This window comes from Saccopteryx leptura, chromosome 3, assembly GCF_036850995.1.
Source record: "Saccopteryx leptura isolate mSacLep1 chromosome 3, mSacLep1_pri_phased_curated, whole genome shotgun sequence".
NCBI classification, from domain to species: domain Eukaryota; kingdom Metazoa; phylum Chordata; class Mammalia; order Chiroptera; family Emballonuridae; genus Saccopteryx; species Saccopteryx leptura.
Genome location: NC_089505.1, coordinates 74,492,584 through 74,512,950, shown reverse-complemented (window position 1 = coordinate 74,512,950; position 20,367 = coordinate 74,492,584). Strand labels below are relative to the sequence as shown.

At 43.8% G+C, this 20,367-nt stretch overlaps 1 protein-coding gene across 1 annotated transcript; it reads left to right on the top strand.

The window, feature by feature from the left end:
- The first annotated feature begins 344 nt into the window (after positions 1-344).
- VSTM1 (V-set and transmembrane domain containing 1) lies at positions 345-19,551 on the top strand. Its single transcript, XM_066372586.1, has 9 exons — positions 345-564; positions 1,778-1,813; positions 2,506-2,790; positions 7,782-7,814; positions 14,372-14,464; positions 14,947-14,974; positions 15,529-15,566; positions 15,766-15,893; positions 19,144-19,551. The coding sequence occupies exons 1-9, from the start codon at positions 531-533 to the stop codon at positions 19,261-19,263; spliced, it is 795 nt and encodes a 264-aa protein (XP_066228683.1). The 5' UTR covers positions 345-530; the 3' UTR covers positions 19,264-19,551.
- Positions 19,552-20,367: the final 816 nt, after the last annotated feature.

Genomic DNA, 20,367 nt, shown 5'->3' with positions numbered 1-20,367 from the left:
CTCCAGGTTGACACTTTATCCACTGCGCCCCCACAGGTCAGGCTGGAAATCCCAGCGTTTTAGATGTTACTGCGTGCTTGCCCAGCCACTGTATTGTGCCAATACCACTTTTCCGGTTTTGATAATGTCCTATAGTTATATTACCACTGGGGGAGGCTCGCTGATCGGTACATGGGAACTCTGTTGTTTTGTAACTCTAAGACTGTTTCCAGAAATAATTTTATTTAAAAAAAAGTTTTTCTTGGACGTGACTTCAGATGAGACAGATCTTGGGGTGGGCGGAGCCGTAGCAACACACACCCCATTTATGGGGAAGATGTTGTCACTGATGGCGTCTGGTTTCCTGAGTTGATTGCGAGAAGGAAACTGTATGCCAAGTGGTGTGGAGAACCAGAGAGTCAGAGCAAAACGTCTCCCTGCACATCCCGGGGATAAAGGGGAGAGTAGGAGAGCTTCGATCACCCCAGTCCCCCTTCTTTCTTTAACTCTAAAACTGAAGACGGGATCTTGGCCTGGATGAAAGGGACGCTATGATCACAGGATTCCTGCCTCTGCTTTGCCTTGGTGAGTCTCCAGGACTGGGAGGGATGGGTTTGGATAGGTGAGAAAACTCCTGGTGGCATGGGAGTCATCATGGGAAGCATGGCAAGTACAGAAACGATGACTTATGTGTATTGGATACATGTCACTTTTCAGAGTGTTGTGGGCTGTGACACCCTCATAATGACCTCTTTTCTGATGTCACACAAAAATATGAGGAACCCAAGGTCCAGAGATTGTGGTAACACCTTCTATATACTCAGCTGAGAAATTCAGAGCTCCGATGGGATCTCCAAATCTGTATCCCCTAAACACCAGAGTTTTGCCATGACTGTTTCATTGGCATATAGGAGAGCAGGGTCTACAGGGTGTGAAAAGCTGTGGGTCTGGGTACCAACCAGAAATAGAAAAACAGTGCTTGAGGATCGTGGCTGAGAAGAAAATTTTCTGACTGGCCCTATCCTCAGCCTGCTTTTAACCACCCTCAACTGAACATGATGCAATCAAACAGACCCCAACCTATAAAAAGATTGACCTGGATCATAATCTTGGGTTGGACTCACCGGAACTCTCCACTGTGAACCAACAGCTCCACCTCCCTAAGCCCCTAGCTGCTCCTTCGTGAAGGGGCAGCATGTGTGGAGAGGGTCTCAGGACTTATCATCTGTCCCAGTTCCTTTCTCCTTCTGGATACTGCCCTTCACTTTGGGGCTGTGCTCCTCTCTCACACACTTGAACTTTAGAGGTGGCTATCGTCACCATACGCCAGACCTCCAGCTGCAGGGCAGAGTATGCTGGGCCGTCCCTCCCCATATTCATTTCCTGTACCACAAACTCTCTCCATTTGATTGAGGGAGAAAACCCTCCCCAACCCTCCACGGTAACATAACCATGGCATCATTTAAGTGATAAGGAGAAACATGGCAATCCCAGAAAATAGGAGAGAAAAAAATATAGGTAAGTGTTCAACGATTTATAGATGGTGAAAGGACTAATCATAAAAGCGTTATTATAGTTCCCAATGCCATAAATCAGTAAGGGTTGCTGGAAGGCTCTTCATAAACATAACTTCTGAAGGGCAAACAATGAGACAAAAATTAAAGGTAAAAAAAATAAACCCAGAGAAATGCCTGGAAGAAACACAGCAGATCTTTAACAAATGAGTCACGCGTTCTCTGCCTCCTTTGTACCCAAAGACAAGCACATTGTTTATTTCTCATGTGGGTTTCTCTCCCAGGGCTCTGTCTGGGCTTTGAAGATGGGCACAAGAATGGTGAGTTGTCTCCCACATAAACTCTGTTTTTGCATCCCACGTTTCATGACATTTTAAAAAATTATTTTTCAGTTACAGTTAACATACAATATATTAGTTTCAGGGGTATACCATAGTGGTTAAGTATTTGTACACTTACAACGTGATCTCCTCAGTAACCCTAGTCTCCTCTTGGCGCCATCCATAGTTATTACAATATTATTGATTGTATTCCCTCTGCTGTACTTTACGTCCCCATGAATGAAACTGCCAATCCGTGCTTCTCAATACCTTCACCTTTTTCACCCCGACCACCCTTCTTTCTGACAGCTTTCAGTCTGTTCTCTGTATCCACGAGTTTGTTTCTGTTTTGTTTATTTTATTTTTTTTAGATTCCATGTATAAGTGAAATCATTTGGTATTTTTCTTTCTCTGTCTGATTTATTTCACTGGGCACAAGACCCTGTAGTTCTAACCATATTGTTGCAAATGGCAACATTTCACTTTTTTTTATGGATGAGTAATATGACATTTTCCCTTTAATTCTCTGAATTCCAGGAGAATGTTCATGGTCATTAAAATAGTCAAGTGAAATATATGCTTGCACAACCACATGCTGTACATCTAAAACTACTATACAATATTGATTGTAAACTGTAATTGAAAAATAAAATTAAAGATAGAGTCCAACTAACACTCTGAATTCTTTCCAGAGACACTTCCCAAACCCTCCCTCAATGCCTCGCCGGGATCAGTGGTTGAACGCAGTAGTAATGTGACCTTGAGGTGCCGGGCTCCCTTCCAGAATGTGACGTTCATGCTGGGGAAGTTGCAGGACCCTGGGTACAGGAAGGAGCAGAGCTCAGCAGGACACTATGCTGAATTCTTCCTCACAGACCTGGAGCCTAAAAATGCTGGGATGTACTTTTGTACCTACAAGACCATGGGCTCCCACGAGTGGTCAGAGAAGAGCGAATACCTGAAGCTGATGATCACAGGTGAGCAGGAAAGCTTCAAGTGTTTTCTTTGTCCTGTGATGGGACCTTCCAAGGGGAGATGGAATCCAGAAAACAAAATGAAAGAGGTGACACCTTGAGTGCAAGAAAGTGGTGAAATGGAAACTGAGTGTGGGGACAAAACTCTCATCAGGGCTTCTGAGTTGGTCTCAATGATGTGGATGTGGGAGAGTGTTTTTATTTTTTAAAAGTAGTTCTTTTTCTAAAAACCTTTCCCATTGCCTGACCAGGCAGTGGCTCAGTGGATAGAGCATCGGACTGGGATGGGGAGGACCCAGGTTCGAGATCCCGAAGTCGCCAGCTTGAGCGTGGGCTCATCTGGTTTGAGGGAAAAAAAAAAAAAGAGCTCACCAGCTTGGACCCAAGGTCGCTGACTCAAGCAAGGGGTTACTCGGTCTGCTGAAGGCCTGCGGTCAAGGCACATATGAGAAAGCAATCAATGAACAACTAAGATGTCGCAACGAAAAACTGATGATTGATGCTTCTCATCTCTCTCTGTACCTGTCTGTCTGTCCCTATCTATCCCTCTCTCTGACTTTCTCTCTGTCCCTGTAAAAAAAAAAAATTCCCATTGATTTGAGAGAGAAAAAGAAAGAGGGAGAGGGAGGAGAAGAAGAAAGAATGAAATAGAGAGAAAGAGAAAGAAGTATCAACTTATTGTTTCATTTAGCTGTATCCGTTGTTTCATTTTGTTATCTACTGATTGACTGCTTCTTGTATATGCCCAGAAGGGGGATTGAACCCACGACCTTGGTGTACCAGGATGATTCTTCATCTACTGAGGCACTCGGCCAGAGCAAGAAACAATGTTTTAGAATAAAGGTTTTAATTTTTTAAAAAATTGAGGCGCAGCAAGACCAAGGGATTAAGAGACAATTGTCATTGAAGAGCTAGTCTGGTATAGTTCCCGAGAGATGGGGCACACCATGCTATGCAGGGACACATGGAGAAGCACCAGTGCCAGGAAGCAGAGGGAGGAAGAAGACTGCAGGAAAGAGCTTGGCGTTGGGGCACAGAGGGTGCCCCAGGTTATCTAGGACACAGCCCTGGGGCAATTAGGGCAGGGGGATAGTTGCCCTGAGTGTGAAAGCCCAACGAAGGAGGTGGTTGGGAGTGTGGGCTCTGGATCGGTTGGTTTGGATTTAAGAGGTGTACTTGAGGGAGAATTGCTTTCTGTCTCTAGGAATTGGCTAACCCTATTTAGAGGGAATCCCTCTAAAGTCAGCAAGGTCTCCAAATGTCAAAGCATCAGATGTAGAAAATAAGACATGGTTAATACAGAGAGATGGGTGAGAATGTCCCCAGCTCTGGTTCTTCCCTTCACCCTGTCTTCTCCTCTTCAAGATCCTGCCTAAAACGTTTTCTCTCAGTTAATGTAAAGCCTGAGATGACTCCAGGTCACAGTATGACACTCTGCTATCTGAGTCCATACAACAGAACTGAATTTATCATTATAGCTCTGCTGAAAACAGGAATCACAGCATAATTACAAATTGAGAAACAAATAAAAAGTGAAACTGGGCATCATAGTGGCACAAAACGTCATTTGTTTTTGTCCCTCTCTTCAGCAACAAAAAGTCAGCATTTATCCACCTGAAACTTGTATGATTATGTTAACTAGTGTCACCCTCATAAATTCAATTTTTTAAAAAGTACCTCTGTGGGAATCATAGGAACCAGCACCATATGCCAAAGACCAGGGAGAAGTCTCACCCACCTGTGCATCAGGTAATGGGCAGACAGACCTCAGCACAAGCTGTGGAACGTGCAGGGAACTGTAAACCAGATCCAGCTCCCCTTTGTGGTCTGGGAGTGCCTGAAAAACATGGATTTGGGTAACCACCTATGGATGAGAGAACCTTTGTGTGAGTCTACTAACCAAGGCTGGATCATGAAGAAATAGAAAATCTGAACAGAACAGCAATGGGTAAGGAGATTGAATCAGTAATTAAAACAAAACAAAAAAAATAAAAAACAACTTCTAACAACAACAACAAAAGCTTAGGGCCAGATGGTTTCACAGGTGAATTCTACCAAACATTTAAAGAGGAAACAATGCCAATCCTTCTCAAACTCTTCCCTCCAAAAATGAAAAAGAGTGAACACTACTTTACCCTGACACTAAAGCCAGATGAGGATACTACAAGAAAAATAAATTACCAGTATCCCTGATGACTAAAGATGCAAAAAATTCTCAACAAAATATTAGCAAACTGAATCCATCAGTACATTGAAAGGATCATACACCATGATCAAGTGAGATTTATCCCTGGATGCAAGGATGGTTCGACATACAGAAATCAATAAATGTGATAAACCACATTCATAAGATGAAGGATAAAATCATATGATCATTTCCTTAGATACTGACAAAGCATTGGACAAACTATAACATCTTTTCAAGATAAAAACTCTCAACAAAGTGGGTGTTGAGAGAACATATTTTAACAGCATATACAAAAGACCATATACAACAAGCTGACAGCTAATATGATAAAAGGTTGAAATCTTTTTCTCTAAGGTCAGGTGTCCACTCTCACAACTGCTATTCAACACTATACTGGAAATGCTAGCCAGAGCAATTAGGCAGGACAAAGAAATAAAAGGAATTCAAATTAGAAAGAAAGACATTAAATGCTCACCCACAGAGACATGGGCATTGTTATAAATATTTGAAAGAAGCAAATTAATAGGTGGCAATTGAGGTAAGTGATTTCTCCAAGGTCAGTGAGAGCCATTATTATAATTCAGATTTATTGCCTTTTCTAGTATTCAAATTCTAGGATGGTGCTTCTTCATAATTCCCTTTATTTTCTACATCTTCTATGTATATATGTTACCTGTGCCTCTTAAAACTTTTCAATACAATTTTGTTTAGTCTTGGAAGTCATTTCAATAGTAAGTATATAATATGTGAAGTCAATTGCTGTTTATAAATTATAAGAAAAAAGTGAAAATTGTCTTTATTTAAGAATGTTATGCTCTTATAAAAAGAAAATTCTAAAGACTCAACTAAAAACTATTAGAACTTATCATCAAATTCAATAAAGTTGTAAGAAATCTTTATGGACATGACTTGAAGGTTAAACACACAATATGGTGTACAGAGATGTGTTGAAGAACTGGGCTCCTTAACCAGTGTCATCCCAATAAAATCAATATGAAAAATAAAGTTGCAAGATATGAAGTCAACATACAGAAATCAGTTTCATTTCTTTACACTAATAAAAAAATATCTGAAAAAGAATGAAAGGAAACAATCCCATTCACAATAACATCAAAATCAATATAATACTTGAAAATAAATTTAATCAAGGAAGTGAAATATCTGTACACTGAAAACCTCAAAACTCTGATGAAAGAATCTGAAGATACAAAGAAATAAAAAGATATCCCACGGTCATGAATCATAATAATTAATATTGTTAAAATGTCCATGTTACCTAACGCCATCTATACATTCAGTGCAATCTCTATCAAAATGCTAGTGACATTTTTCACAGAACTAGAACAAACAATCCTGAAATTTTTGAAAAAGACAGAAGACCCTGAATAACCAAAGCATCCTGAGAAAAAAGAACAAAGTTGGAGGTAGCACCTTCACTGATTTTAGACTATACTACAAGGCTATTGTAATCAAAGCAGGCTGGTACTGGCATAATAATAGACACAGAGATCAACAGAACAGAATAGAGAGCCCAGAAATAAACCGTCACATATACAGTCAACTAATATTTGACAAGGGTGCCGTGAATACTCAATGGGGGAAGGATAGTCTCTTCAACCAATGGTGGTGGGAAAACTAACCTCATGCAGAAGAATGAACTTGGTCCCCTGTCTTACATCATTCACAAACATTAACTCCAAATGGATTAAAGACTTAAACAGAAGACTTCCAAACCATAAAACTCCTAGAAGAAAACAATCGGGGAAATCTTGATATTGGTCTTGCCAATTTTTTTTTTTTACAGGGAGAGAGAGTCAGAGAGAGGGATAGACAGGGACAGACAGACAGGAATGGAGAGATGAGAAGCATCAATCATTAGTTTTTCATTGTGCATTGTGACACCTTAGTTGTTCATTGATTGCTTTCTCATATGTGCCTTGACCGCAGGCCTTCAGCAGACCGAGTAACCCCTTGCTCGAGCCAGCGACCTTGGGTCCAAGCTGCTGAGCTTTTGCTCAAACCAGATGAGCCTGCGTTCAAGCTGGCGACCTCGGGGTCTCAAACCTGGGTCCTTGGCATCCCAGTCCAACGCTCTATCCACTGCGCCACCACCTGGTCAGGCCAAAAATATTTTTTGATATGACATCAAAATCACAGGAAACAAAAATGAAAATAAATGTGTGAATACATCAAACTAAAAAGTATCCACACAGCAAAGGGAACCATCAACAAAATAAAAAGGTAACCTACCATATGGGAAAAGAATATTGGTGAAATGCTGATGTCCTCGGTGAAAGAGATGAAGGGACTAAGAAGTACAAATTGGTAGCTATAATGTAGTCATAAGTAAATCACAGAAGATATAGTCAATAATATTGTGATAGCTATGTATGGTGCCAGTTAGGGTACTGGAAATATTGAGGGGAGCACTATGTAAAGTATATGATTGTCGAACCACTAAGCTGGACACGTGAAATTAATATATATATATAATTCTTAAAAATGTTTCAAGTAAAATAAATAAAAGCAAAACAAAATAGTGGTGCTCTTTCCTGGGCTAGGGAAGATTGGTAAGGATTAGGGGTGGGAGGGGGGAAATTAGTAGTTTTACTCATAAATATTTCTGATAATAAAAACAATATCAAACTCCAGGAGTATTAAGAAGAGTACCTGCTCTTGTTTGGAGACCCAGTAAAGCATTCTCTTCTCTGCTTCCCAAAAGGTCTGTAAGTAGAACATGAACACTTATACCTGTGAGGTTCCCATATAATCATTATGACTACTTTTCTTGCGCCTTGTTTTCTAGATAACAGACCTGGAGCTTCCTCAAAAAAAACAGGTAAGATAATTAGAGAAGAGGTGTTTTTACCAGTCACATTTACCTCACGAGGGAGGGGATCCCTTTTAATTAAAAGGCACAAGGAGAATCTTAATGCCCACTTCCCCAATGCTTTGGGAGGCACTACTACTGCATTTTGGAGGAGATGACCTCTAAGGCCACTCCTGAAAATCCTGGTGAATAGAACATCACCAAGTACATTGCCTGCCATCTTTCACAGTGAAGATGTAGAGTGTTTTGAAGCCTAGGGGCACATCTGTGTGTCTGGCTTAGGGAACGGGACCAGGATCCATGGAGTCCAGGTACTTTGGGGATTTGTGGGATCAAGGACTTGATAAAACTTTCAAGTTCTCCAAAATGGTGAATATTGAATTCTTTTTCTCTGATGTTGCTTTTTCATAAAGAACTAAGATTCTGTCTTCATAGATTCTTGTAAAAAGTAGGGCTCTGGGAGCTTTAGACTGAAACAGGAACTCATCCAGATGTTAATGGCATCTAGGCGCTTAATCACCCTTCCTTTCAGCAACTCATAACCTCTCTGCCATGTTCTCCAAAGAGCCAAAATTGTTAAAGGTTGTCATTAGAGCCTCTGCTGGTATCATTCTTTTTTTTTTTTTTAAGATAGCCTTCAAGGTGTCTTTGCAAAATAAGCATTAGTCTTTGAAAATGTTCTTATTCCATAGCGGGTTAGGGACATGACCACTACTCCAGCTGTAGAACCTAGTTCACACCAGGAATGTTTTCTTGAAAAGATCTGAAATCGGACAGAGTTGAGGAGCATGGAGGTGTCAAAAATGAGATGGGAAGTCTAGTGACGTGAGGAAGGGAAGAGGTAGAGAAGCTTTTCTATTTTTAGATCTTGTATAATTTATTTTCTTTCTTTTCTATTGACATATAATTCACAATCCATAACTGCACCCATTTAAAATGTAAAATTCAGCAGCGTTTAATATTTGCAAAGCGATGCAACCATCCCCACTAATATCATATAACCTCCAAAAGAAAATTGGTACCCACTGAGCAGTCAGTTCTCATTCCCCTTTCACACCAAGCCTGGCAAACCATTAACATGCTGACTGTATGGTCTTGCTTCTTTGAGACAGTTCCTATAAATGGAATCACACGATATGTGGTCTTTTGTGCCTGGCTTCTTTCATTCAGCATCATGTTTTCAAGGTTCATCCATGTTGCCATGTGTACCAGGGCTTTGTTCCTCTTCATGGCTGAATAGTATTCTACTGTGTCGATCGATCGCCTTTTGGTTCTCCATTCACCCATTGTTGGTACCCTCTGGCCACTCTGAATAGTGCTGCTGTGAACAGGGGTATACAAACATGAATTCCCGCTTTCAACTGGGTTCTAGCTACGAGTAGACTTCCTGAGTAGATTTCCTGGGATGTACGGTAACTCTATGTTTAACTTCTTGAGAACCTGCCAGACTGCTTCCCAATGTGACTGCACCATATTCTCTTCCCACCAGCCGCATATGTGGGTTCCAACATTTCCACATTCTTGCCAACCCTTGTCAATTTCCTTTCATTTTATCATAGCCATGCAAGTGAGTTTGCATACCATTTTTAAAAATGTATTGAGTTCACACTTTTAACACCACTGTTTTAAACAGAATAACAAATCTTTAAGCAGCCTGTGAATGCACGCCTCTAAGCTGCCAGAGAAGGACCCTATGCTCCCACTCCGTGCAGATTGATAATGAACTTCATAACCTAACTTGGGCACATGGCCAGGCTTTCTTTCCAGTGCCTAGGTCAAGGTGTATCTCATTACTTAGATTCCTCCAGACCAACATCATAGACCCTTTGTAATTTATCTTGACTATTTGTAAATAGATGTGTGACATTTGACCAGGATATGTGGACATCTCAGGGCGAACCCAGATCATAAGCCTGTGGGGCCATAGGAAGAGATAGTTTTGCAATAATTCACTTCTCATTTCTAGCAAATTGTTATGGGAGAGAAACTGTAAGCTGGACAAGAGGAGAAGTGAAAGGTTAACGCAGGAGTGATGCCTCTCTGCTGCCATCGAAGGTCCAGGGACAACTGTTCCCGCCCTGTGTTTACGTGTCCATGCAGATGTCCTTATAGAATTGGTGCTTTTGAGGGGTTTTTGGGGTTAATGCTATCAGAAGCAGACTCTTTTTTTTCTGAAGTGAGAAGCTGGGAGGCAGAGAGACAGACTCCTGCATGCGCCTGACCAGGATCCACCCGCCATGCCCACTAGGGGGTGATGCTCTGCCCATCTGGGGCATTGCTCCATTGCAACCAGAGCCATTCTAGCACCTGAGGCAGGGGCCATGGAGCCGTCCTCAGCACCTGGGCCAACTTGCTCCAGTGGAGCCTTGGCTGCAGGAGGGGAAGAGAGAGACAGAGAGAAAAGAGAGGGAGGAAGGGTGGAGAAGCAGATGGATGCTTCTCCTCTGTGCCCTGATCAGAAATCAAACCCAGGACATTCACATGCCGGGCTGATGCTCTACCACTGAGCCAACTGGCCAGGGCCAGAAGCAGACAAATATTCACACAAAAGTGGCATTATGGGGGGAGTGGGGAAGAAGGACTTTGAGGAGAGGAGACTAAACAACGGTGGGATATTCTAGTCCCTCAGCTCACTCCTGCTGGAAAGCACAGGAGACAGAGAAGGGCACAAATATGGGTGGGAGCTAGGACACTCCTGTCCTCCCCAAATAACAGTCATCGCTAAAAGGGTGATCCTGCGGCACATAAATTCCAAGTCATCTGGGATACTTCCAGATGCAAATGCTCATGTAGGAAAGGGAAAGAAGCTATGATCTAGAATGGAAAAAAGTGGCAAAGGCGCCTGGGGGAACACAGGTGCGAAAGCAACCACAGCGGCTATTACGGAGGGAGGTGAGGTGGGTGGGATACTGGGTGGGAAGACTGTCTTGTTGCTGCAATCTCGTTATCCTGCACAACGAGGCAGAGTCCCCACGGGGTGCATGAGCCAGTGTTTTCATCATCTCCTCTCCACGTTGGAGATCCTCATCTTCCTTCAGCTTTATTGAGGTACATACTGACACAATGGTAAGATAGTGAATGCAATGATTTGGTATACATATATATTGTGAAAGGATTTCCCCCATTGAATTGATGAACACTTCTCTCACCTCATCTATTTGCCTCTTTTTCTCCCCTTGGCTGAGAATGCTTAAGATCTACTGCGTTAGCAAATTTCAGTTATGCAATCCAGTGCTGTTAACAATAGTCACCATGCTGTTCCTTAGGTTCTCAGAGCTTATTAATATCTTATAACTGAAAGTGTGTACCCTTTCACCAACCTCTCCCTGTGTCCCCCACCTCTCAGCTCCTGGAAACCACCATCTTGCTCTCTGTTTCTTTCTCTGTTTCTTTTTTTTTTTTTTTCTTTTTACAGAGACAGAGAGAGAGTCAGAGTGAGGGATAGACAGGGACAGACAGACAGGAACGGAGAGATGAGAAGCATCAATCATTAGTGTTTTTTTTTTGTTTTTTTTTCCGAAACTGGAAATGGGGAGAGATAGTCAGACAGACTCCCGCATGCGCCCGACCGGGATCCACCCGGCACGCCCACCAGGGGCGACGCTCTGCCCACCAGGGGGCGATGCTCTGCCCCTCCGGGGCATCGCTCTGCCCCGACCAGAGCCACTCTAGCGCCTGGGGCAGAGGCCAAGGAGCCATCCCCAGCGCCCGGGCCATCTTTGCTCCAATGGAGCCTTGGCTGTGGGAGGGGAAGAGAGAGAGAGAGAGGAAGGAGGGGGGGTGGAGAAGCAAATGGGCGCTTCTCCTATGTGCCCTGGCCGGGAATCGAACCCGGGACCCCTTGCACGCCAGGCCGACGCTCTACCGCTGAGCCAACCGGCCAGGGCTAATCATTAGTTTTTTGTTGCTCATTGTGACACCTTAGTTGTTCATTGATTGTTTTCTCATATGTGCCTTGACCACAGGCCTTCAGCAGACCGAGTAACCCCTTGCTCGAGCCAGTGACCTTGGGTCCAAGCTGGTGAGCTTTGCTCAAACCAGATGAGCCCGCGCTCAAGCTGGTGACCTCGGGGTCCCGAACCTGGGTCTTCCGCATCCCAGTCTGACGCTCTATCCACTGCACCACTGCCTGGTCAGGCTCTCTGTTTCATTTTTAAAATAATTTTTATTGATTGATTTTAGAGAGAGAGAGATGAAGGGAAGGAGAGAGGGAGAGAGAGAGTGAGCAACATCGATTTGTTGTTCCAGTTATTTATGCATTCATTGGTTGATTCTTTTTTTCCCTTTTGAGAGAGAGAGAGGGACAGACAGGGACAGACAGACAGGAAAGGAGAGAGATGAGAAGCACCAATTCTTCATTGCGGCACCTTAGTTGTTCATTGACTGCCTTCTCAGATGTGCCTTGACAGGGGGGAGGGGCCGGCCTCCTGCTGAGCCAACAACCTTGAGCTCAAGCCAGTAGCTGGACTCAAGCCAGAGACCATGAGGTCATGTCTATGATCCCACACTCAAGCCAGCAGCCCCACGCTCACGCTGGTGAGCCCAAACTCAAACCAGTGACCTCGGGGTTTCAAACCTGGGTCCTCAGCGTCCCAGGCAGATGCTCTATCCACTGCACCACCGCCTGGTCAGGCTCATTGGTTGATTCTTGTATGTGTTCTGAAACCTTCAATGTTGGTGTATTGGGATGACGCTCTAACCAACTGAGCTGCCAGGCCAGGGCCCTACTCTCTGTTTCTATGACATTAGTATTATCATTGTTGTTGTTGCTGTTATTTAGATTCCACGTGTAGGCAATACCACACAGTAGTTGTCTTTTCTCACTTGGCACCAACACCCTCAAGGTCCATTCATGTTGTTGCAAATGGCAGGCTACTCTTTTCTTTCATGGCCGAGTAGCATTCTGTTGTATATACATATACCTCATAGGAAATGATTTCTGAACTGGGTGAGAATTTGGACTTTCATTCGCCTGTGACTGGACTTGCCAGTAGCTCTGAGCATTACAGCTGGTTGGGTACGCGTGTTACCTCACCAGACTATCTGTTCCCTGGCGCAGGTTTAGAATATCACATCTCTCCAGTATTGACACCCAGTGGCCATCCCAGAGCTGCCCTGACCTTGTGGCAGACTAGCCTAACAGGTTGGACACACCAGGATTCCAGTCTCTCCTCCCTGTGAGACCTGAGGGGATTCAGCTGACTTCCTGGTACTCGGTTTACTTAGGAATGAAATGGGAATAGTTCACGTATCGTATGTGCTTATTGCCAAGATGGGAAAGCAAGCCTGCATGGCTCGCAATAAACGATTGCTATTACTGCAATCAGTGGAATATTACTGGACATTTCCCACGTGTGAGTCGTGCTTTAGAAGTACTGACCCATTTAATGTCCAGGAAATGAGCTATTATTGTTATGTTTGCTTTGAATGGAGAAGATTAAACAAAATGCTTAAAGCAATGGGACATTCCTGCTCTGAGGTGGCAGCTCTACTTTAAAAAAAACAAAAAAACTTTATTTTCCAGTTATAGTTGACATACAATATTATATTAGTTTCAGGTGTACAGCATAGTGGTTAGACATTTATGTACCTTACAAAGCGATCACCCCGTTAAGTCTTGAACTCCCTGGCACCATCCCATGGTTATTACAATGTTATTGATTATATTCCCTGTGCTGTTCTTTACACCCCCATGACTGTTCTGTAACTACCAGCCTGTATTTCCTATTCCCTTCACCTTTTCCACCCAGCCCACCAACCTGGCTCCCATTTGGCAACCATCCGTTTTTTTTCCTCTGGATCTGAGTATCCTTGTGGTTTGTTTGTTTGTTCATTTATTTTGTTTTCTAGATTCTGCATAGTAGTGAAACCACATGGTACTTGGCCTTTCTCTGTTTGACCCCACAATTCCATTTCCGGGTATTTATCTGAAGAAATCGTAAACACTATGCACCCCTAGGTCCATGGCAGCATTATTTACAATAGCCAAGATATGGAAGGAACCTGAGTATTCGTCGATAGACAAGTAGATTTAAAAAGCTGCGGTATAGGCCCTGGTTGGTTGGCTCAGTGGTAGAGCATCAGCCCAGCGTGTAGATTTCCTGAGTTTGATTCTCAGCCAGGGCACACAGGAGAGGCACCCATCTGCTTCTCCACCCTTCCCCCTCTCCTTTCTCTTTATCTCTCTCCCTCCCACACACAGCCAAGGCACCACTGGAGCAAAGTTGGCCTCAGCCAGGGGCTGAGGATTGCTCCATGGCCTCTGCCTCAGGCGCTAGAATGACTCCAGTTGCAACCAAGCAATGCCCCAGATGGGCAGAGCATCGCCCCCTAGTGGGCATGCCGGGTGGATCCCAGTTGGGCGCATGCAGGAGTCTGTCTCTGCCTCCACACTTCTCACTTCAGAAAAATACAAAAAAAAAAAAAGCTGTAGTATATTTACACAACGGAATACTACACAGCCATACAAAAGGATAAAATATTGCTAAACATTACTTGTTCTGCTAAAATCCATTGGGGTGTTTCAGGAGCCAAACTAACTCTTTGACCTGCTCCTCTCCCTCCAGACTCCAGAATAATCTTCGTCTCCGCCTTTAGCTGCATCATCATCTTTCTCCTCTTTCCCTCTGTCTTCCTCATCTACAGATGCAGTCAGCACGGTGAGTTGTTTTTTTTTTTGTATTTTTCTAAAGTTGGAAACAGGGAGGCAGTCAGACAGACTCCTGCATGCACCCGACCAGGATCCACCCAGTATGCCCACCAGGGGGTGGTGCTTTGCCCATCTGGGGTGTTGCTCTGTTGCAACCAGAGCCATTCTAGCACCTGAGGCAGAGGCCATAGAGCCATCCTCAGTGCCCCGGCCAACTTTGCTCCAATGGAGCTTTGTCTGCGGGAGGGGAAGAGAGAGACAGAGAGGAAGGAGAGGGGGAGGGGTGGAGAAGCAGATGAGCGCTTCTCCTGTGTGCCCTGGCCAGGAATTGAACCTGGGACTCCTGCACGCCAGACCGACGCTCTACCACTGAGCCAACGGCCAGGGCAGCACAGTGAGTTTATAGAAACACCGGTGAAAGCCACTGGGGAAGGGGAGTAAAGACAAGGAGTCTCTCATTAGGTAAATTCCTTCCTGTGTTTTTTTTTATAGGTTCATCACATGAAGAATCCACCAAGAGGTACATATACTTGGCGGGTCTCGCACTGCATCCTTCAGAGACCCCATTTACCCAAACTCCATTTCTCATGCCCAGCCCCACCCTGTTCCCCCTGGCAACCGCCCCTCAGAGTCTGTGCTATGACCTTCCTCCTCTCCTCTCCAGAGCCCTGATCCACCCTCCAAAATCTTCACATCGCATACTTTTTTTTTTTTAACTGAGACAGAGAGAGGGATAGATAGGGACAGACAGACAGGAACAGAGAGAGATGAGAAGCATCATTAGTTTTTCATTGATTAGTTATTGATTATTTCATTGACAACTTAGTTATTCATTGATTGCCTTCTCATATGTGCCTTGACCGTGGGGCTACAGAAGACTAACCCCTTGCTCGAGCCAGCGACCTTGGGTCCAAGCTGGTGAGCTTTGCTCAAACCAGATGAGCCCGCGCTCACCCTGGCGACCTTGGGGTCTCGAACCTGGGTCCTCTGCATCCCAGTCCGACGCTCTATCCACTGTGCCACCGCCTGGTCAGGCTCATATCACATACTTTAATGTGCATTTCTTTCTCTCAGAACTAGCCATTCCGAATTTTCCAAGCAGGAGGCTTCAGGTAAGCGATAAGGGAAGAACCCGGGAGAGAATCATGGGATAGAAGTACTCTTGCCATCTGTGAACTGAGTTGTTGTTCCTCATTTGCATGCAAATTCATTGAAGCTGGAGAGGGCATCATTCTCGGTGAGTTCTCCGTGTGGAATTTCCCCCACAGCTCGCTTAGCACCCAGGCTGGTCCCCTCTGCTTCCCGGTTCAGCCCACACTCTGCTTCTATGGGTGCTCCAACTCCCAATTAGGAGGCCAATTAACATCATGCTGAAAAACATGTGCTTTGACCAAACTCCTAAAATCAGAAAGGAGGATGGTACTTCCCAGGGGCTGCAGGTTGGGGGGTAGGGGACGAATTGGGGAGATGATGTTTAAGGGTGCACACTTGAAACTCGTAGATTAATGTCCTGAAGATCTAATACCAGCATAATCATTATAGCCCACAATATGTATTACAAAATTTAAAGCAATAATGTGCCAGTATGGAGATGTGAGTTAATGCCAAGGTGGTATCCAAATGACGATGTATAAATGTACCAAGTCAATGATCTGTAAGCCTTAAACTTATACAATGTTATATGTCAATTATATCTCAAAAAAACAACCAAACAACAACAAAAAAGTGCCACGTACTTTGAATGACAAAGTAGCTGATTCTCAGCTCCCAAAGTCTCTCCTCATCACCAGTGTGGTCTGAGAAAGATCATGAAATCCCTGTGATTTGGATCCTTCATTTCCTCCCATATCTTGTGGGAATAAAAATCCCCATTTAAGAGGCTCGTGTAAATCTAGCAATATCATAAACATAAGGGTTTCCTGGAGTTTCCAGGAAATTTTCAATGTCAGATGGACAGCATGAAAGCATCAATTAACAAAGTTAATTTCCATCCATCAACTTTTTTACTATTTTAAATACCGATTAGTTGGGATTTAACATTGATTATTATTCCATCTAAGAGCAAGACCAAATAACATTTATACAGTTTTACACAGGACACAGGTTCATTGAATCATCCTTTAAGGCAGAACAAATAGAGGATTATCAAAAGGTACAAATAGTTTACTGTCTCATTTAAAAAATACTTACGCATGTTGCATTTATTTATATATAGTATACATATACATATATTTAAAGTTATTTGTTTTTTAAAAAAAGCATAGTGGCCCTGGCTGGTTGGCTCAGCGGTAGAGCGTCGGCCTGGCGTGCGGGGGACCCGGGTTCGATTCCTGACCAGGGCACATAGGAGAAGCGCCCATTTGCTTCTCCACCCCCCTCCCCTCCTTCCTCTCTGTCTCTCTCTTCCCCTCCCGCAGCCAAGGCTCCATTGGAGCAAAGATGGCCCGGGCGCTGGGGATGGCTCCTTGGCCTCTGCCCCAGGCGCTGGAGTGGCTCTGGTCGAGGCAGAGCGACGCCCCGGAGGGGCAGAGCATCGCCCCCTGGTGGGCAGAGCGACGCCCCTGGTGGGCGTGCCTGGTGGATCCCGGTCGGGCGCATACGGGAGTCTGTCTGACTATCTCTCCCCGTTTCCAGCTTCAGAAAAATACAAAAAAAAATTAAAAAAATTAAAAAAATTTTAAAAAGCATAGTTCACAGGTTCACAAATTGAGTACCAGTTAACAAATCTCATCCATTTCAAATGTTGGGTTAATGGCATCAATTAAAAAATATTGATAATAATATTATTATAATAATATGCTAGGCCTTGGCCATGTGGCTCAGTAGATAGAGTGTTGTCTCAATGCAGTAAGGTCATGGGTTGGATCCCTGTTCAGGGCATGTATGAGAATCAACCAGTGAATGCACAACTAAACAGAACAACTAAGTGGAACAGTGAGTTGACGCCTCTCTCTCTCTCTCTCTCTCTCTCTCTCTCTCCCTCTCTCTCTCTCTCTGTCTCTTCCTTCCCTCTTTCTCTCAAATGAATTAAAAAAAATTTTTTTTGTAAGTGAGAGAAGGGGAGATAGTGAGACAGAGTCCTGCATGCACCCTGACCAGGATTCACCAGGCAACCCCCATCTAGGGCCAATGCTTGAATCAACCGAGCTATCCTCAGCGTCAGGGGCTGACACTCAAACCAATCAGTCCACTGGCTGCGAGAAGGGAAGAGAGAGAAAAGGGGGAGAAGGTAGGGGAGAGAAGCAGATGGTTGCTTCTCCTGTATGCCCTGACTGGGAATGGAGCCTAGGACATCTATACGCCGAGTGGACACTCTATTCACTGAGCCAAATGGCTGGGGCCAAAAGAAATTTAAAATATGTAATATTATGATGTGGTACCTCCAGGTACTGGAATACTATTAAGCTATGAAAAAATGAGGAAACTACTGATAGATGTGATAAACGGGGTATATTTCAAAAACACTTTGCTAAATGAAATAAGCCACACACGAAAAGCTATATATGGTATTTCTCTATATAAAATCTCTAGAAAAGACAAATTAGTAGTATGGCTGGGGTGGAGGTGGGGGTAAGGGTAGGACTAGGGCAGGGGTCAGGAACCTATGGCTCACGAGCCAGATGTGGCTCTTTTGATGGCTGCATCTGGCTCACAGACAAATCTTTAATAAAAAAAAATAATAACATTAAAATATAAAACATTCTCATGTATTACAATCCATTCATTTCCTACTGCTCATGTTCATGGTTGCAGGTGGCTGGAGCCAATCACAGCTGCCCTCTGGGATAATACCAAATTTTTATTGGATAATGAGAAACGTACACGGGTCATTATATGGCTCTCATGGAATTACACTTTAAAATATGTGGCGTTCATGGCTCTCTCAGCCAAAAAGTTTCCCTACCCCTGGACTAGGGTGTAGGAGAGCAGGGTTTAACTGCAGATGGGCAAAAAAATTGGGGGATATGTATGCTCTCAAAGTGTAGCTAGTGATGGCTTCATCATTCAACAAACTGACTACAGCTTATCCAATTGTACCCTTATAATTGGGGGATTGTATTGGAATTTAGTAAGGAAATTTTAAATTGTTTCCTTATAAGTAATATCTCAATAAAACGGTTTAAAACAATGATATAATATTACATTACCAGTAGATGTTCTCATAGGATGGTAGGTAGGTTTTTTAAGAAAGAGAGAAGAAGGGCGGAGAGAAAAACATCAACTTGTTGTTCCACTTATTTATACATTCATTGGTTGATTCTTGTATGTGCCCTGACCTGGTATTGAACCTATAACCTTCGCATATCAGGACAATACTGAGCTACCCGGCCAGGGCTAAGACAGTAGCTCTTATTCTCAAAGGCAATATGTGTAATGATTTTCCTTAGCACCAGCTAGGATTGGTTGTTGGTAGCATATTAGTAATACTAGAGCCGAAGTCCTCATCCTTCCTGAGACACAGCCGTTCTAGAATGTCTACTGGAACTGTCTGCCAATACGGAAACGTCCTGTGGCTGCACTGTCCGCTACCACAGCCCTCAGCTGCATGTGGCTATCCCCTTTGAAATACATCTTGTCTGATGCACTTTAAAATTCAGTTCATTGAAATCTAAATATGTGGCTCACGGCTACCACACTGGACAACTCAACTCAGAATGCCCGTGTGTATCCATCTCTTTTCCCCCAAAGACTGAAGACCCCCAGGATGAGACCTGTGCTGACCTAAAGGACAAGGCACCCCCTGAGCCAGCTTCTGTCCCCTCCGAGGAGCCCCCAGGATCTTGTGAATGTGCAACATTGGATGTGTAGGAGGCCGGCAGAGCCGCTGCAGGAAGGACTGCTCCCAGGGGAGGAGGGTTTGGAGTCAGGCGGCCGAGATAACTGGAAATCCACGTCTCTCTGTGTCCTTGGCTCATCCGTAATAATAAAATTAAGTTCTTTCTTCTTTTTAAAGTATTTCCTACTGCTTGGCCTGTGGTGGCGCAGTGAATAAAGCATTGACCTGGAATGCTGAGGTCACTGGTTCAAAACCCTGGGCTTGCCGGGTCAAGGCACATAGGAATGCTTCTCATTCTCTCTCTCCCCCCGCCAAAAATAAATAAAATCTTTAAAAATATAAAAAATAAAAATAAAGTATTTCTTACTGATTGATTTGAGTGAAAGAGAGAGAGAGCAAGGCATCAATTTGTTGTTCCACTTTTTTTTATGTATTTATAGGTTGATTCTTGTATGTGCGCTGAGCGGAGATCGAACCCACAACCTTGGTGTATCGGAACCATGCTCTAACCAACTGAGCTACCTGGCCAGAGCAAGATTTCTCTTTTTGTAATTTTTATTTATTTATTTAAGCAAAAGAGGAAAGGAGAGAGAGAGAGAGAGAGACAGGAATATTGACCCATTCCTGTATGTGCCCTGATCCAGATGGAAACGGCAACCTCTGCACTTTGGGAAAATGCTCTGACCAAGTAAGCTATCCGGCCAGGGCCAGGGCCAGTTTTTTCTTCTTGCTTCCACTCCTCTCAGAAACTACTAGATAGGTTTTGTCTAAAATCTGGAGAGTGACTTTAGTATGGTTTGGCTTAAAACATAGGCTAAGAATGTGTACTATTTACATGGGCTGGTGGTACTCATAAATACTTGTGGACGGCACTACATAAACAGAAAATTCTTTCCCCAGAGAAGGCTGTGGTCAGGTGAGGCATTCCCTAGACACAGGGATTTTGAAAAGGAGCACAAAACATGAGCCGCAAGAGCAGATGCTCCATTCTGAGCTCACGACAGCAGCCCTCTGTCGCATGCAGCTGGGTAAGCAGCTGTGCTGGGGTCATGATTCTTCCACGCTGTGCTGAGTAGAATGTAGTCTCAATTCAAGACCAGTTTCCTGTCTGACATGAGTGCCATTATGTTTCTGTT